This window comes from Sclerotinia sclerotiorum, genomic scaffold (assembly GCF_000146945.2).
Source record: "Sclerotinia sclerotiorum 1980 UF-70 scaffold_16 genomic scaffold, whole genome shotgun sequence".
NCBI classification, from domain to species: Eukaryota; Fungi; Ascomycota; class Leotiomycetes; order Helotiales; family Sclerotiniaceae; genus Sclerotinia; species Sclerotinia sclerotiorum.
The window spans coordinates 1,056,449-1,070,831 of record NW_001820820.1 but is presented as its reverse complement, the minus strand read 5'-3'; the positions used below and the strand labels follow the sequence as shown (position 1 = coordinate 1,070,831).

The 14,383-nt window shown below is 42.1% G+C and overlaps 4 protein-coding genes and 1 non-coding gene across 5 annotated transcripts; 2 read left to right on the top strand and 3 right to left on the bottom strand.

The window, feature by feature from the left end:
• Positions 1 to 345: 345 nt before the first annotated feature.
• On the bottom strand, positions 346 to 2,269 carry SS1G_10939 (hypothetical protein; the record flags this gene model as incomplete). The annotated part of the gene is made up of 6 exons (XM_001588442.1): positions 346 to 374; positions 463 to 612; positions 693 to 1,665; positions 1,719 to 1,854; positions 1,911 to 2,055; positions 2,179 to 2,269. The coding sequence occupies 6 exons, from the start codon at positions 2,267 to 2,269 to the stop codon at positions 346 to 348; spliced, it is 1,524 nt and encodes a 507-aa protein (XP_001588492.1).
• Positions 2,270 to 2,546: 277 nt separating this feature from the next.
• On the top strand, positions 2,547 to 3,521 carry SS1G_10938 (hypothetical protein; the record flags this gene model as incomplete). Its single annotated transcript, XM_001588441.1, has 1 exon — positions 2,547 to 3,521. The coding sequence occupies one exon, from the start codon at positions 2,547 to 2,549 to the stop codon at positions 3,519 to 3,521; it is 975 nt and encodes a 324-aa protein (XP_001588491.1).
• A 604-nt stretch (positions 3,522 to 4,125) lies between these two features.
• On the top strand, positions 4,126 to 7,030 carry SS1G_10937 (ribonucleotide reductase large subunit; the record flags this gene model as incomplete). The annotated part of the gene is made up of 4 exons (XM_001588440.1): positions 4,126 to 4,144; positions 4,195 to 4,352; positions 4,423 to 6,934; positions 6,987 to 7,030. The coding sequence occupies 4 exons, from the start codon at positions 4,126 to 4,128 to the stop codon at positions 7,028 to 7,030; spliced, it is 2,733 nt and encodes a 910-aa protein (XP_001588490.1).
• Positions 7,031 to 8,314: 1,284 nt separating this feature from the next.
• On the bottom strand, positions 8,315 to 9,722 carry SS1G_10936 (predicted protein; the record flags this gene model as incomplete). Its single annotated transcript, XM_001588439.1, has 4 exons — positions 8,315 to 8,959; positions 9,163 to 9,272; positions 9,324 to 9,501; positions 9,636 to 9,722. The coding sequence occupies 4 exons, from the start codon at positions 9,720 to 9,722 to the stop codon at positions 8,315 to 8,317; spliced, it is 1,020 nt and encodes a 339-aa protein (XP_001588489.1).
• A 4,494-nt stretch (positions 9,723 to 14,216) lies between these two features.
• SS1G_14608 lies at positions 14,217 to 14,339 on the bottom strand. Its single transcript has one exon. It is a non-coding gene; the product is annotated as a tRNA-His (tRNA).
• Positions 14,340 to 14,383: the final 44 nt, after the last annotated feature.

Here is a 14,383-nt window from a genome sequence, read left to right as displayed (position 1 = left end):
TTATTATTATGAAGCTCATGGGGATTAGAACGAAGATCTAGAATACACGGGGACGCGGATAGAATATTGGGTTGGACATTTGGGGAGAATATAGAATTGATAGACAGGTCAGGGCAGGGCACTTCTCTAGACTTTTCTAGAAAGATGGGCGGCATGGCATCGATGCTGCCAGACTTGCGATTTAATAGAATAGCACATTCAATGAATTATTCCACATCCTCAAGGACCTAGTCGTCGATAACTGTTCAAACCATATCTACAGTACTTGCAATGGTAGTAGACCGCCTGCCTTACAATGTGACAACTCTTATGTATTGGATATTTGCTATGTATTTGCATATGTATCTACCCACTCGCATCATCGACGCATCCGCCTATATAAATCAGATTTAATATACACCCTTTATTGCTTTCTTCTGATGCCTTCCCATTTCCTCCTCAGCGCCACTAGCTGTTCCATACCCACAATCCACTTCTTCGCAAACTCGGCTTCTGTAAACCTTTGCGCTGACTTTCTCGCCCTCAACCTCATCGCTATTTTATCCTCGCGTGGAAGGGACAATGCGCTCTCGAAACCTTCGGCAAATTGTTCCACCGTTGATGCATGGAAGCCTGTGTTCAAGGATTAGTTTCGCTATAAACAAGCGAGGTGGAAAGGGGTAAGAAGAAAGGCAAACAACCTGTAGGCAAACCATCAATTTTGGTAACAATATCTCTCTTTGGACCACCGCTATCATGAACAACACTGATTAATCCTGCTGCTTGATACTCCACAACTCCAATTCCAAAATGCTCATTCCACATTCCGTTAACCCCAACGCTAGCTTTACCTAACCACTTCAAAATATCCGGCCAAGGCGCATCCAAGTGAAATTCAACATCATCCTTAATCTGTAATTCATTTGCTAACAACCGTAATTGATATACACGTTTTGAATCAGAGTCGTCGCGAACGCTGCCAATGAGAATAAGTTTTGAGCCTTCGGCTGCGCGAGATTTGGTAGCTTTGAAGGCGGCAAAGGCGCTTAAAATTAGTTGATGGTTCTTTTCAGGACGGAATTGAGCGATATAAAGAAGATCTGGTAGACGTCTCGATTCTGATTCCGCGTCTACTGTAATCTTCTCCTCGAGCTCTTCGACGGCAACCGGAGGAAAGACTGCTGTTGCGGTAGGCTTCTTTAGGTCGCGACGCCATTCTCCCCATAGCGATGTGATGTGATCGAGTGTCCAATTTGAGTTTGTGAGAACTACATCTATAGATGCTCCGACCCAGGTGTAAAATTGCGCAAATATGTTCCAATAAAGCTTCTTTGCCTCTCCTCTCAGTCCCTTCCCTTTTCCAGCATTCACTCCTTCCTTTCCGGTGGCGGATGTAGGATCCAGGGATCCCAGCATATCTGTCGAGATTGTAGGATAATGTACGTATGCTCCAGTAGGTACTTCGGAAAACAAAATCTTGCTAAATCCAAGTGCAAATGCGTAACCCATTGTATCCACAAATATGTCCGGCACAACTAGAGAGAACGCATCCCATGCAAGTATAACGGAACCAATCGATTGTCCTAGAAGAGTGAAATGAGGCCAAGTCGAAGCCAAAACCCAATGTCTGGTTGTGAGATAAAGGAAGGTAATCGTTGGTGGATGGAGTTGAATGTTGAAACGATCCTGTTTATCGTAATTAGCTGGCACATTCGATGAGAATGGTATTCTGTTTGTACCTTTACTCTAGCAATAATCTGCGACTTATCCACATCATGATCTCCAGTGTAGACGATGCATTTCGCATTGGGCCATCTTTTTTGAGTTGCTAGAATTGCAGCCCACAGAACACGTTCACCACCTCCTCCAGCATTACTAAATTAATGTTAGCCAATGAAGCCAAAACAAATTCAAGCAAGGTCTCTGGGTACCAAAAAGGGTGGAAGAATCCAACAATCCCATCCCATTCCTTATCCCCAATCCCTCCAGTTTTGGTCACATCAGATTCCACATTCTCCCAATCATCACTATCTCTCCTCTTTTCTCTACTTTCCCTATACTCCTTCTCATCAAGCGCTACTCTTTCCAAAACTTGAGCTTTCCTACCTGCGGTCTTTTGCCTCAAATAAAACCCCACGATGCGTCCGACATATCCCACAAGCTTGGGGACTCCTAAAAGAACAATCAAGGGAGTCGCACCAAGAATCAAGGCTATGAAAATTGTCGATTTGGTATCCAGTCCAAATGTCCACATATCACTACCATCCGGAGCTTTGCATGTTTCCGCCATAACTTTTAGAAAGATTTGGGACAAAAGTGAGGGGGAGCGACGTTTGTCTCTAGACTTTCCAGGGTTACTGTGTCACTTCTGGCTGTGACGTGCAGGCGGTGGAGTGTGCGTCCGCTTGTACCGACATGCGGGCATTTTTTCAAGGATGACATGTGAACGGGAACTTTCTGCTCCGAGAAAATCAAATGTTCAAATCATGTTGGAATATTGAGAAATCGATCGATGCGTGAGCATTAATTGTCTCTTCTCAGTAAGGCATCTGATCAATTGAGTTACGATGCCTACTTTATCTCGGCCAAGTCGCACGTTAATGCGCCCTTCCGCCAGCTCAAAACTTCCAAAAGTCTTCTTACAACTGCCTCCCAGCTTTCGATCATTCCATGCCTCACCACAACCTCGGTCTCTCGATTCCGTTTTAATAGCTACGCATGGAGTTCTAGAAGGATTGCACTCTTTTACTGGCCTACCATGGGCTTATACTTTACCTCTCACTGCTTTAGCTATCCGGACCATCCTCATCCTCCCCATCGGTATTAACTCACGCCGAGCTGCGCAGAAACAACTGGACCTAATGCCCCTCATGAACGCATGGCAGCATCAATTCAGAAAACAATCAATACAAGAAGTTGGTCACTTGGGGCCCGATGCGGCGAATCAGTTTGTTAAAGATAAAATGAAAAAGAAGAAGAAGGAACTTTATTCTAGATACAGTTGTGGTACTTGGAAACACTACCTGCCCTTTGTGCAATTACCTATTTGGATGGTCGCTGTAGAGACGATTCGAAAAATGTGCGGCGCACACGATGGATTATTGAAATGGATCGAATCGATGTTCATATCGACTAATGCAAATGAGTCTGTAGCTTCCACGGACCTGGACTTGGGTTCTCTACTATTAGAACCATCCTTCGCGACAGAAGGAGCATTGTGGTTTCCCAATCTTCTCATTCCAGATCCAGTGTTGATACTTCCTTTCATGCTCTCCGGATCTATCCTACTGAATCTCAGTGGCCAGGGAAGACCTAAAACTGTATTCATGAGAAGATTAATGAATTCGTTGAAGGTCGTGGCTCTTGCGATTATTCCACTTACATTGCAGATGCCGAGCGCAATGTTGGTATATTGGACATCTTCCTCCCTGCTGGCTTATGGACAAGCCAAGATATTGGACATTTTCATGCCGATTAGAAAACCTGTAGCACCATGTAAAGGGGGACAACCTGTTAGATATGCAGGTACCAGGGAAAGTTGAAGATAGAGTACGATTGCTTCGAACAATGAGCAGTAATGGTCTAGATGATTGATATACCCTGTGACTCACAGTGTTGAGGAATGAATAATGATTTCTTGTCATACTGATACCGTAAGGTCAAGTTGAATTAATTGGATTCCCTCATGTAACAAACTTCTCAGCCGTTTGGTCCAAAGTTCCAAGAATGATAAATGGAAAAGGAATTAGTCCGTATACGTACATACTACTGTATTGCTCACCCTTGTTCTGCAAACACGCTTGTGCACGCTAGATTACCAATTAACATGGATTTTCAACGCGTCCTGGCGGAGTGTGAAAAGTCGCGTAAAGTGTTCCCTCTTAAAAACATTCGGATCCATTCTCATTCTCATAATCTCTTCTTCGTTTTTTCCTCTCAAGAACAATTTCCTCCAACATTTCAATCTACAATATATTCCCTCCTTTACATTCAAAGGGAATTGATTGAGCGGTTGACTGCGAACAAGTCGATTAATTATTTCTAATTTAAGAGTGGTTTGCTTTCCACTTATCTTTTCCTTCACTGCCTGCCTTCATCAACCCCTCCAAATTCAGGACGAATTCACCACAATTTACTGCCGCCACCATGTATGTCTATAAGAGAGGTATGTATCAATCTAAACTGCTCATTTTTCCCTGTACTCATCATATCTAGATGGGCGTAAGGAACGCGTTCAATTCGATAAGATCACAGCTCGTGTATCAAGATTGTGTTATGCTCTCGATCCTGACCACATTGATGCCGCTGCCATTACTCAAAAAGTCATCTCTGGTGTCTATCAAGGTGTAACAACCATTGAACTTGACAACCTCGTAAGTTAACCTTTAGAAGCGCGCTGAAACTGCTCCTCTTTCCAGTACAGTCTGCTAACTTTTTCCAAAGGCAGCAGAGACCGCTGCATACATGACAGTCACCCATCCTGATTATGCCATTCTAGCTGCTCGTATTGCAGTATCGAACCTCCACAAACAAACCAAGAAACAATTCTCCCACGTCATCCGTGATTTATACCAATATACAAACCCAAAAAATGGCAAAGCATCTCCTATGATTAGTAAGGAAACTTTCGAATGCGTCATGAGACATGAGGAAGAACTCAACTCTGCTATTGTCTATGACCGGGATTTCAACTACCAATACTTCGGATTCAAGACCCTTGAGCGATCATATCTTTTACGTCTTGATGGCAAAGTTGCGGAACGTCCTCAACAAATGATCATGCGTGTTGCTGTTGGTATTCACGGTGATGATATCGAAAGTGCTATCGAAACATACAACTTGATGTCAAACAAGTACTTTACACATGCTTCCCCAACACTCTTTTCTGCGGGTACTCCACAAGCGCAACTTTCCTCATGCTTTCTCATCGACATGAAGGAAGACAGTATTGATGGTATCTATGATACTTTGAAGATTTGTGCCATGATCTCAAAGAATGCTGGTGGTATTGGTCTCAACATTCACAGAATTCGTGCTACAGGTGCATACATCGCCGGTACCAATGGAAATTCCAATGGTATTGTTCCTATGCTTCGAGTTTTCAACAACACTGCCAGATATGTTGATCAAGGTGGTAACAAACGCCCCGGTGCTTTTGCTGTTTACCTTGAGCCATGGCATGCCGATGTTTTCGAATTCCTTGATCTACGCAAGAACCATGGTAAGGAAGAAGTTCGTGCACGCGATCTCTTCTATGCCCTGTGGATTCCTGATTTGTTCATGAAGCGTGTCGAAAAGAATGGAGAATGGACTCTCATGTGCCCCAATGAATGTCCTGGTTTGGCAGATGTTTATGGCGAGGAATTCGAGGCTCTCTACGAGAGTTACGAAAAGGCAGGAAAGGGTCGCAAGACTATCAAGGCTCAAAAGCTTTGGTACTCTATTCTTGAGGCTCAAACCGAGACCGGAAATCCTTTCATGCTTTACAAAGATGCATGCAACAAGAAGAGCAACCAAAAGAACCTTGGTACTATTCGCAGCTCCAACTTGTGCACAGAGATCGTCGAGTACTCTGCACCAGATGAGGTCGCTTGCTGTAATTTGGCTTCAATTGCTCTACCAACTTTCGTAAACATGAATGAGGGAACCTATGATTTCCAAAAGCTTCACGAGGTTGTCCAAGTTGTCGTTAGAAACTTGAACAAGATCATTGATATCAACTATTATCCGGTACAAGAAGCTAGAAGAAGCAATTTCCGTCATCGACCTATCGCTGTTGGTGTTCAAGGTCTTGCTGATGCTTTCTTGGCTCTTCGTCTTCCATTTGACTCGCCAGAAGCCAAACACCTTAACATTCAGATTTTCGAGACCATCTACCACGCTGCCTTGACCTCATCTGTTGAGATTGCAAAGGAACTTGGCCCATACGAAACTTATCAAGGCTCACCAGTCTCCAAGGGTGAACTCCAATATGACATGTGGGGCGTCACTCCTTCTGATTTGTGGGATTGGGACTCTTTGAAGCAATCTATCAAGCAACACGGAATTCGCAACTCTCTTCTTGTTGCACCCATGCCTACTGCTAGTACTTCACAAATCCTTGGTTTCAACGAATGTTTCGAACCATACACTTCAAACATCTACTCACGTCGTGTTCTGGCTGGAGAATTCCAAGTTGTTAACCCATGGCTCCTCAAGGACCTTGTTGATATGGGTCTTTGGTCTGACAACATGAAGAACCGTATCATTGCTGATGGTGGATCCATTCAAAACATCCCTAACATTCCAGCTGACATCAAGGCCCTTTACAAGACTGTTTGGGAAATTTCTCAACGAACAATTGTTCAAATGGCTGCTGATCGTGGGGCATTTATTGATCAATCTCAATCAATGAACATTCACATGAAGGATCCTACAATGGGCAAGATTACATCTATGCATTTTGCTGGATGGAAATTAGGTTTGAAGACGGGAATGTACTATTTACGTACTATGGCTGCCTCCGCACCTATTCAATTCACCGTTGATCAAGAAGCTCTACTCGTAGCTGATACCAATGTCGCTCGAGAACGTACTACGAAGAAGCGAACTCTACCATCTTCTGGTTATGTTTCAAGTGCCTCTTCTGTCGGTGGTGGTGGTCCAAAGCCTATGTATGCTGGTAAATCATCGACATCATCTCTTAGTAGTGCACCAAAGGATGTACCAACACCTAGCATTACACCCCCTCCTGCACCAACTAAGGAGACACACACACCAATTGCTAAGACTCCTTTCAAAGCTGATGTTGAGGAAGGTGATAGTCCTAAGGCACTCGCTACCGATCCTACCGGTGCAGTTCCTAAGGATGAAGAATTACTTGAGTCAAGTGTTGAGAAGAAGAACCAAGATGAGGATGAAGGCAAGGATAGTACTGACCGAGAGTATGATATTTATGCCGATGCCAAGTTGCAATGTAAGTTATGTCTGTGTATTGCATCACCATACGTTTACTAATAGTTATACAGGTAGCATTGATAACAAAGAGGAGTGTATGATGTGCAGTGGATAGAATAGATGAATAGCTCACGCTTTAATGCTTTTTGGGTTTTGGGTTAAATAAGGCGTTCATTTATTGATTGATTGGCATTTTTTATGGAAATGGATAGGGATGGTTGGACGGATGAATGAATGGATAAATAATATGATTATTATGTAGGTATGGAATTGATGTGGTATGAATGGTTAACTGCAAAAGGGAAAGAGCTCAAGTCTTGAGGAATAAATGCAATTGTGGGGGGTTACTTCGTACTTTAGTCTAGATAGTGTATTCCCAAAAGTGTTTTATGAAATATTCTTGTACACTCCTTGTAGTCTTTTGTGATATTATCGACGCGATTTCGTCTTTACATTTGGGATATCCATCTAAGAATAGGTATGTATAAATCTCAAGATACTGAAGATACATTTATTGTCATCTATAATCCATCCTACACGGAGTAATACCCCTCACTCCTCTCCCCTCACTCCTCTCCTTCCACCCCACCCCACCTCCCCGCGAATCACAATTGCAAGTTTTAGTTTTCCTCCCTCTATTACATAACATTGACAAAACTCCCAATAAACACGTAACACAAAACATCATACCCATACCCATCCTAAGTAACTTTACATAGATAGGACATCTATAGTCTATCAGATTGTCTGATTCTATGCTCGAAAGAAATATGAAGCTAGAGATCCATTGTCTCGTCTTGAGATGTGGACCAGAGAACATGCATAGATGAGTATGATAAAACACGGGGATTGAAAAGAATTGTGTATAGAGTGACTGTGTCTTTCCTCCTACTTACATCACAAGTCACATCAAAATCATACTATACAATATTTAAAGACACTCAACTAGTATTAACCATCATTTTTTTCTACCTAGGTATTATTACAGTTCATAATCCGTACCATCGATCATGTTTATTTTGCATAACGAGTACCATTTGTCTGTTCATCCCATCCTCATTCCCATGTCCATGTCCATTCATGATCCTACCACCATTAAACCATCCATTAACATCCACCAATTACCCCCAAATAGTTACTACCATGTCTATGGCGTCATGTGCATAATATCATATGTATGACCTGAAAAAATCCCATCCATACCTATCATCAAATGCATCCATCCTTCGTGAAAGTCGTCAAAAGTTAAAGAAAGAAATTGTAAAAAGTATGGTCAAGAATTGAAAAAGAGAAAAGATGGGTATCGTTGCAAGTTCAACCACTCAACTTCCATTACATCCACCTTCAAAAAACCTTTTTCCATATCGAAAAGATTGGAAAGAGATCATGTTGAAGTTGTTTACAAAAGAAGAGCAGCAAGACCAGCAGCGGCCAACAAGCCAGTTGCACCGGTTGGGAGAGCTGCCATACCGGATGAGGTAGAGGAGGTTGCAGCGCTGCCAGCGGCAGAAGTTGCGGAAGAAGCTCTGCTGGCAGCAGATGAAGACCTGCTTGCACCACTTGAAGTTGCGGCGGATGCGACAGAGGAAGCAGAAGATTCGACGGAAGAAATAGCGGCAGATGCGCTTGAGGAGATTTCAGAGGCGGAAGAAGCAGCAGCAGAAGATGCGCTCGCAGCAACAGAGGAGGCACTGGAAGCAGCTCCACCACCGAAGATGGTAGTAGATCCTACAGTAGTCTCAAAAGTGGAAGATCCACTGGTGACAGTTGAAACAATTTCAGATGTGGTGATAGCGGATGATCCATCAGTTGGGCTTGGAGTGCTGTAGATGGTGGAAGATCCAACGGTAGTTTCAAAGGTAGATCCATCACTGGTAGCGGTAGAGACAACTGCTTCGGTAGAGATTGGAGTAGAGGATACAATGCCAACACCTCCAGAGCCGTAAATTGTAGTGGAGCCAACGGTACTTGTGAGTGTCTCAGAACCAGAGGTGATGGTTGCGAGGAGAGCGGAAGTTGTGATGGCAGAAGAACTGGCAGCAGCCTATTGAATTAAGTCAGTGAATTTTCTTTTCTATTCACATATGGTGACATAATCGCAATCCTCGCAATCTATGAATTGCATGCGTATTTTCTTTGTAGTGGGAAATACTCAGGGAATGAATAAACCACTTGAGAAGCCGCAAATAGAAATTGACGTCATGCCGTAGAATTAAGGAATAAATAAATGAAGAAGAAAAAACTTACAGAAGAACCAGCTGCACCACTGCTAGGAGCGGAAGAAGAACCGACGGTAGAGGTAGCTAAAGTAGTAGCTGAGCCGGCGGAGCCAGAGGCAGTGGCAGATGCAGATGCAGCTTTAAACTGTTAGCAATAGATCAAATTGAGGTTGGCGATGGTGAACATACATGCGCAGTAGAGTAGACCATAGGAGATGACCGAGGCGGCGACATCGGCACCACAAGCCTCATTGGAGCAGTCACGGATACCAAAGGCAAAGTCTGGTTTGGTGCAGAGACAAGCAGCATCAGGAGAGCTGCAGCCAAGAGCTGGAGCCAAGGAGAGCATGTTGTTGATACAGGTTTGCTGTTGAGAAAAAGTGATTAGTCATTGAAATATTGAATCACATCACCATCAAGTTTATACAATTTGTTTGTATAGTTAATGATTGCGATGATGTGAACTCGATGTGGATTCATAAGAAAGAGTCAAATACTTACACCACATGATGGAAGGTCGGAGATGGATTGTTGAGCGACAGAAGCAGCAGTGAAAGCGCTGATGGCGAGGATAACTGAGGACTTCATGTTGATTATTTTGAGATTTGAAGAAGTATACTTCCTAAATTATTTTGATAGATTGAGAGAATTGATCTTTTGAAAAGATTTGATGGTTGAGATGTTGATATTAAAAGGTTGGAGAATTAATTGATTATCTTTGTTTTGAAGATTGAGATGGATGGTTGATGAAGGTGGATATGGAAGATGGATGTGGTTGAGATTGAAGACTTTTCTTTGTTATGGGAAGAGAAATTAAGTCGAAGACAAGTTGGGGTGGAGGTGAACCTTAATATACCTAGGTAGTAATTAGCAAACGGGGAAAGACCATTTGAGAAGTGAAGTCAGAGTGAAATAAAGTGAAGCTTGATGGGATACCTACCTAGTATGAGTGAAGCTTGATTTTTTCTTGCTTGGCCTAGAAAAAAATACCACTAAGAGTAGCTTGGACGGGAAAGAGTGACGAGGGGGAGGGGAAAATCCATGATGAGCAGGGAAGCTAAGGTAAGGTACCCAATTTACTATCAAAAATCCAAAATCCAAAATCAAAAGCTATCAAATTTACCCACGCATCCAGTATTTTTATTATCTACCATCTGGGCACTGTATTAGATGCATCTTTATAGCGTTTTACACTAATTGAATAATTCACAGTTGAATTAATTTGAATTAATGGAGATGATTATTATATTCCCATCTAATTGTACTTGCATTCATCTCGAAAACAGTTTCTTTCGCATTGAATAGATGAGAATCATGAGATGGATGTGTACACTGCACAGGTATAGAGTAGATAGATAAATGACCAGAGGCGCTTTGAATATCAAACTAATATCCAATCGCAGTTGTACAACCACATCTAATTTCAATCATATTAACCAAAATGATTTCAATATTTAATGGCTTGGTATCTCCTCCTTTGTGCTTCTCTCATGTACAAACAATTAAACTCATACACACTCGATTGATTTGTTACCTTGATGGGATTAAGTCGATGCATTTCTTAATTTGAATAGGTATCTAAACATCTGAATATCTGAACATCCATATGGCAATCCCAACAAGTAGCTTCGTTTGCTAACATGTCCGTCCATGTTGGCCATCTCTCTTTTCCCAAAAAGCTTGGAAAGGCTTCACCGATTTGTGACTTTTCAGCTGTACATCATTTGTTCTGATTGGACTAGTTGATGTGTCTTTACTTCATTCATCATAGGTAACCAGTAATGTAATACTGTTTCAACAGAAGTGGAGGGTGCCCGCCACGAATTCGATAGAAAGATAGATGGCTGGGAAAAAAAGGTTACAGTAATTCTGGATTTCCTGAGATGTTGTCCAACTTTCCCTCGCTTGCAGATATTGGGTGCATGCTAAGTTACATAGGCATGGATGGTTGACGAAGTACACCTCAACCAAGAAATCAATCCATTGTTGTTCTCCACAGTTGCTGCTCATTTGACAGGGAAGTACATACAAGGTTTTCTATGCAAGTGAAGTTGAAAAGAACCTTTTATTTTTTGGGTGGTGTGTTTATCTACTTCTGACATCACGGACTTGTGGCTGATATTGGTGAATCGTGATACTGCACTGTGCATAGACATATTAAAATATTAAACAATAATCAAAGGGTTCTCTTAACGCCCCTTCTACTCTGTAGGTTCTAACATATGCCTCTCCCCAGATCTCCCATTTTAATCTCGTAAACCTTCTCGATCTCCGACCCTTATTCTCAAATCTTTCATATCCTACAAGGGTTGCTTTACAGATTTTCTCTTTCTATCCGCATACCTACTATCTACCTAGTACGACATACACACATACACACATACTCCGTACAGAATACAAAACATCGTGACTAACACAACACCATCAAGATCAGGTTTCCTATGCTTCGTTGGCAAATAAAAAGTGGAACATATGACATTTCACTCGATTTCTCTCTTTCATCATTCTGTTAACTGGTAAAAAAGATCAGGTTGGGTTCGTTGACCATTTCGAAAAACAAACCCAATTGTTTTCAAAGTCTCTTTATGATTGTGACGTCTATCTACATTGAAGGCCTCAAGCAAGATCTTCTATCCAAAATTCGATTTTGTCATTATCCAAGCTTCACTACCCACTTAAAAGTCTTAATCCAGGTCCCAGGGTCCACAGAGAGGCTGGGACGATATGCACTTCCTATCTAATAGACTAACTAGACGATGTCGTCTACTGGACTAAATCAAGGAAGGTTACGGCGACTCAACATTAGACCAATACCATTGGTTCTGACAAACAAATAACATAAGTTCCCCAGGAAACCAAGGATAAATCCTTGCACATTGAACAAAATGGTTCTGATGTCCTTGTTGAGCTGAATACCAAGATGTTGATGGATTTTTGATGGAAGCTTTTAAGAGCTTCTATCGATGCAAGTAAGATTGGAATCATTTCGAGTGTTCGGCGAGGGTAGCGAAGGGGTTGATTCATGATTACTGATATGCAAAATATATCTAGATTCTGTATGATGAGGGATGAAGCAAAAGTGTGTCTTCATCATATCGTCCGCAATCTCATTTCCCCTCAAATGTCAACCTCCTTCATTTCATCAAACCTAATCGCATCACACAACCTCTCGGGCCTCCGTTTTATCACGTCGAACCATGAAATCTATCCAACTATCACAAAAGTTCAACGCTATTGAATAGTCCTTTACTGGATAAAATTCCTAGCTTCTTCACAGAGTAGAGCCTTCGATAAGTTTGATTATCTCTCCCACTCTTCGTGCACTGTGGCCGGTAATTAAAAACTTTATCAAAGCTCTTCAATCATTCAGGTCAACAAGGGTCAGCTATTTGGCACTTCTCGATGGTGTAAAGCTTATTCTATTTCTCTTCTTCCTGCCCCTCCAGTTTCTCAATCTTTTCCCTTGATATTCACATTTTTCCGAATGAGTACAGCCTCATTTAATCCACTGAAATTTTATTTTGAATCCATCCATTATTGCACCTTACACCTTGTCACCTTGAACCTAGATAACGGTAACGCCGCGGCAAGTAACCGAAAGAGGGGACCCCGAGACATTTCAGCTCGGGTGGTAACCCGAACGTGATCATCACATGTCTCGTCACTTGTGTCCCGTGCGCAAAGAAAGAAAGAAGTATTTGAGTTATGGAGCAAAAATTGAAAATCCAGAGCTCAATTACAAATTTTCACATCATACTTTCATGGTCTCGGTAGATGAGAATATGATATACTGCTGATCCATTTTATCTGCACCTGTACTTATTACTTAGAACTTCATATGCGCAAAATCATCGGGCCACGAGTCCACGATACTTTTGCTATACTATACTGTATTGAACTTCGGATGAATCCGACTCGATTCAGTTCTATACCTCAGATACTAATACACCGCCTTTCTTAGTACAAAACAATCGATGGATCGCAAAGTGATGTGGCATTTCAAGAATCCATAGATACCTTCCAAATTCGATCTTTTAGGGCTGCTCAGTGCTCAGTGCTCGGGCATTGAAGATCTCGATAATGACAGTGGAGACATACAAATACCGGTATCTTCCTTGCCAGCGCAACTGGGCTCAAGTCTCAAGCAAAATTTTTACAGTTTGGTTTCTCCGCCATTCTTGCGTCAAAAGTTTTACCTCCATTTCCATTCCCGCTGCAAAGATTTGTTTCGATTCTGTTCACAAAATGATCCGACCTTTCAATCATACTATGCTATTTATTGGATCGATAGATGATCCGTGAAGATCGTAGCTATGATCTAGATATGTCATCACATGACATATGGACTATTAAAATTTTCTGGATCTTCTAAGTTCTAACCGGAAGTTCAAACTCCAGCTCCAGCTCAATCTAGCCCATTCCAAGCGGAAGTGGATCCATAATTATTACTTGGTCCGCTCCACCCCTCGCGCCGTCTTCCAGATTTTAGTTTGCCTCTTTCTTCTTTCTTCACTGATCGCCCGTGGGTGATTTTAATGGATGACAATCGATAGTTGATAACACCCAACCATTCGGGACCGAGAAGAATATCTACATATCATAGTCTAGAGGCAAATCAATGATGAATGGCTTGGATTTATGGATTATGGGTTCTTCGGGCAATTATATTCAACATGTCTATCTGTGAGTTCGGATGTTTATATTCTTGTGACAAAAAGACTTATAATATTTGAATAATGAAACATTCTGTAGCAGATTTAAAGGCCTAGTCTCATCCCGAAGTCGGCAAGCTATGTTAGATGAACGTGTGTACCTTTTAACATTCCCATAGTCACAAACACTAAAGATCTCTAATTTATCGACCTCCCATCCAAGCTCTACGGCATTTACCCACCAGCCAACCGAATAAATGAATTTTCCCAAAGTTACCTAAGCAATTCTTTCGATCCCCACCAGATTTTCCACCCCACCGAAAAAAGTTCCTCTCACAAACAAATCCCCCTCAATACCACCACCACCACCAAAAAGTTGTAAGGCACAAGATGAAAAAGGTGCAAAAAACAGAGTTCAAAAGCAAATTCATGGCGGTGCTGGGAATCGAACCCAGATTGAAGCGGAATTGTTGAGCTGGTAAAGGCTCATCTTCGTGAAGACCCTGGAGAGGAGAAACCACAACACCACGTGCTACCATTACACCACACCACCTTTTTATTGGATGTTTTTGATGAGACAGGGCGATGGAATTCAAC